The 4,261-nt window shown below is 33.8% G+C and overlaps 1 protein-coding gene across 1 annotated transcript; it reads left to right on the top strand.

Moving 5' to 3' along the window:
- Positions 1-2,766: 2,766 nt before the first annotated feature.
- On the top strand, positions 2,767-3,705 carry Defb113 (defensin beta 113). Its single transcript, XM_052191958.1, has 2 exons — positions 2,767-2,836; positions 3,518-3,705. The coding sequence occupies exons 1-2, from the start codon at positions 2,767-2,769 to the stop codon at positions 3,703-3,705; spliced, it is 258 nt and encodes an 85-aa protein (XP_052047918.1).
- The last annotated feature ends 556 nt before the right edge of the window (positions 3,706-4,261 follow it).

The raw sequence follows: 4,261 nt of genomic DNA, 5'->3' as shown, positions 1-4,261 counted from the left end.
AGACATGGTGGTGTGTCCAAGTTAAGCAGTTAATATAACAGATTTCATTTGGTATAGATTCTGTCCATCTCTCTTCTCAGCATGTTGTTATTGTGTTTTCAACAACAGCTATGCTTAGCTCAAGAAACTTCCTCTGTGGGCTGTTGCTTAGCAGCAGTCACCTGCAAATCACTGGAGAATTAGAGCAGTCTCAATTAACATTGACTCTGAGATCTCTCAGACACTGCATCACTAACCAGGCAGCATACACCAGCTGATATGAGGCCCCCAACACATATACAGTGGAGGACTGCTGGGTATGGGTTCAGACAAAGAAGATGCATCTAACCTTCAAAAAAATGGAGACCCTGGGGAGTTGGGAGGGATAGTAGGGTGGAGGGTGGGGGAACAGCCTCATGGAGAGGCTGAGGGAAATGGGAGGAGTATGGGATGTGGAAAAATCAAAGGGTGGTCCTGGTGCGGGATAAAATCTGGAGAGAAAAAAATTACATGAAATAAAATTATAAAGAACAACAACAAAATCCTTCTTCTTACAAAGGCTTTTTTTTCTAAATAAGAAACTAAAACATTCAATTTTTGACCTCAAGCTCCTCCTTTCTGACTATGTAACTGAGACTGATCTTAAACTCATAACTCTTATGTCTCCCTACAGCTGGAATTATAGCCACATGCTAAGATGCCTAGCTCAATTGCCATAATTCTGATTGGAATGTGTTGAAGCGTGATGTTTCATCCATCTTACCTTTGAGTTGACATACTTCAGGCTAATATTCTATTCCATTTAAAACTCTCTATATATTTGATGTTCTTTCTACATCAATCACCATTTCTATTCTCAACACACTTCTCCCAATTTACTTTAAAAGTAATCCACAAAATGAAACTTTTGTTAATAGAAAAATAGAACCTGAATTTCTCATACCATTCTCTATATGATTCTGAGCAAATTTAGTAGGACATTTAATTTTTCTTATTTGGTTCTTCCTTATATCTTCTGTATAATCAAAACCATAATCTTTAATTTTGTTGCTAGCCAGCAAATATTAATCAAATATGGAGAAAAGTTAAGGAAGTTTACAGGATCCAACTGATATACTACATTGGTCATTGTGATTTACTGCAAACAATAAAATACTATTGTCCCTACTGGAGTAAAATAGGAACTTTTGTTCTAGGTCATATTTCATTTATTTAAACACTAAATTAATTCTGACCTTTATCTTTCTAATTGTATTTTGTTTGTACCTTTTTAAAATCAACAACAGATGGAGTTAGAACATAAATTGATCATTTGAGGGATGTAACATTTCAGATTTCAGTATCAAGTTAAGCATAATCTAAACTTTTAATGTTCATGTGTCAATCTCATAAATGGTATTTGTTTAGTACTTTATCACTACATTCTATGTATACATTCTATGTATAAAGACTGGCCTTGCTAAGTCATATATGAATGGCTCCTAATAGAGTGGTGTTTTTTTTAATGGTTCATGTAACAACATACTAAAGTGTCAGAATAGAAGACATTCATTTCTTGAGACTAGTTTTCTTCAGACTCTTAACATACTGAGTTCTAATATAAATTACACTATTTCATGATCATATGTCATGAAAAGCACAACACTATTTTCTGAATAAAATTAGTTTCAATGTAACAGTGTTAAGACATTTTGTAGAAATATGTTTTCTGGTAATACAAAATTAAATTCCATGAACAACATCTGGATCAGAGCACATAACAAATACAGAAATATACTCCTAAGATGATATGAAGGCAGAAGTGGGAAGTTTGTGATTATGCCCCATGTTAACATAGTAGCTGAGAGTTCACCTTAGCTCTGCCAATGATGACACAGGTAATTGTGGGCCAATCGCACGCTATAGCTTCTTCAATTAGAAAGAAGATTCTATTGATTAGGAATACCATTAGGATTAATCTGGTTAATATATACAAAATGCAAAGAACAAGGGTTGCACTGTTGTTCAACTGTAAAGTTGAATAAAGTACAAGCCTAGATTGTGTGAGCCATTGGTTCAATCCCTAGCACTATAAAAATGTAAAAAAAGAAAAAAATGTTAAGTGCACTTAGGCCAATGTGCTGAAACCATGCTGAAAAAAAAAACACATGAATAAATGTCATGGTATACTCACTGTTCTTTATTTTTCTTGTTTTGCTTTTTTTTTTTTGTGCACAAAGTAATGAATTTCCTTGTGACATTGTCAAATACATGTCGTGTTTGACTTTGTTAACCTTCATTAATGCACTCTTATCCAACCCTACCCTCTACTCTTTTCTTGTCTGTCCTTAAATGCTCATGCTTCTACTCTCATGATATACATATAGATGTATGTATATATATATATATATATATATATATATATGTACGTATGTATATATGTATGTATGTATGCATGCATGCATGCATTTTCTATCTTCCCCATACAAAGGAAATATATTTTTCCCAGTCTGGCTTATTTAGGTTAGCATGTAGTTTCAACTAATTGCCAAGCGTACTTTAAATCCTTTTTGTCTTTTTTTCTTGTCTCACTGAAAATGAATTCATGTCTGGGTCACCAAGCCCATCAGAGCACTAAGTCCTCTATTATAGGTATTTGCTATTTCACAACACTTTCATGAATATTTGCTCAGTCCAGAAAGGCGTAATTAATCAGAACTGCAATTACTGAGAAAGCTATAAAAACAACTTCCTCTTCTTTTCAAAACCACAAAACTCTTTGAGCTCTATACTAATTTTACCTGAAGAATGCCGTCAGCAATGAAGATGTTTGGCATTATCCTGATTATTATCTGCTCTGTGTCCTGTGGTCCTTCGGGTAATGTTTGGCATAGGGAACAAATGTGAACGGGAATATTGTTTTCATAAATGCCTTATGTGAGAAATATTGCTCTTAAGAGATTTTTCTTGAACATCATATGAGGAAATACATTTTATTGTTTAGTTAAAGAAGAAACAAGTAAAACAAATAGTTCAATAATCAGAATGTTAATGCAAAATTGCTGCACTAGACCTGGTGATTTTGTAAACTGATATGATGAAACTTTGCCTTATTAATAGGAAATTCTCTTTTTTCAAATCTAAGTTCATTAACTGTCAAGTTAAGGCTTTCTTAATAAGATATCAGGAATGCTCCTAATTTCAAATAAAGAGAGGTCAACTTTTTTTTCTCATGGTCTTTTTTCATTTGAGAAATTATATTCAAATTAAATATTTGAAACCTATCTTGAAAAGAAAAATGCTAAGAGCAAAGGAAAATAATGTTTATCAAGTAAACTTAAAGGAGAAAAGGATTTATTAATGTCACTTAAGTATGATTTTACCCACAAAATGTGAAATATTATACAACAGATAAGGGTATCCATCTATCCATCCATCCATCCATCCATCCATCCATTCATCCATCTATCCATCCATCCATCCATCCACCCATTAATTCATATGTCTCTTGCCTATCTGAAATAGACTTTGATTAACAATTATTGATGTTTTCCTCCAGCTCCTCAGGTGAAAATAAGAGATGTTGCAGAAAGAACACACAAATGTTTCCTGGTCCGTGGTATATGCAAGTCTGAATGTAACAGTTGGGAGTATGAATACAATTATTGTAGCATTGGGCCCTGCTGTGTGATGCGAGACTATGAAAAAATGCCGAGATTACCGAGTACTGCTGTATATACAACTTAAAGTTTGAATTGTAAATCTAATACAATATTGATAGTATACTAATTACTAATAAAATGGATTTTTTTAGTTTGTATCAAGTGGGATGCTTATGACATTTTTAGATTGCACTATGATAAGCTGAGAGTTCTTTTTTTTTAATTTTTATAGGTTATTTTATTTATTTACATTTCAAATGTTATCCCCCTTCCATGTTTTCCCTCCAACCCCCACATCACACCTCGTTTCCCTTGATTCTGTGAAGGTGCTCCACTACCTACTCACCCACTCTTGCTTCAATACCCTAGCATTTCTGCTACTCTGGGGACCAAGGACCTCCCCTCTCATTGATGCCAGATAAGTATTTCAGTGTTGGATAAAGAAAATAGAAAGGAAACATAAGAATGTTTCTGGATGAGATCAGTTCATCCAGAACTTGGAAGATGTTCCCTTGTGGTTTTTGGTTGTTTTATTTATAAGCCTCCCTCATATGAGTTGAAGGTATCAAAAATCACTAAAGCAGGGCTTATACGTCTACTTAGTAATTTCATGGTTCTTCTACAGACTTGAGATTGCAATA

The sequence above is a fragment of the Apodemus sylvaticus genome, chromosome 9 (assembly GCF_947179515.1).
Source record: "Apodemus sylvaticus chromosome 9, mApoSyl1.1, whole genome shotgun sequence".
NCBI lineage: Eukaryota > Metazoa > Chordata > Mammalia > Rodentia > Muridae > Apodemus > Apodemus sylvaticus.
The sequence above is the reverse complement of the archived record's forward strand: the minus strand, read 5'-3'. Positions and strand labels throughout refer to the sequence as shown.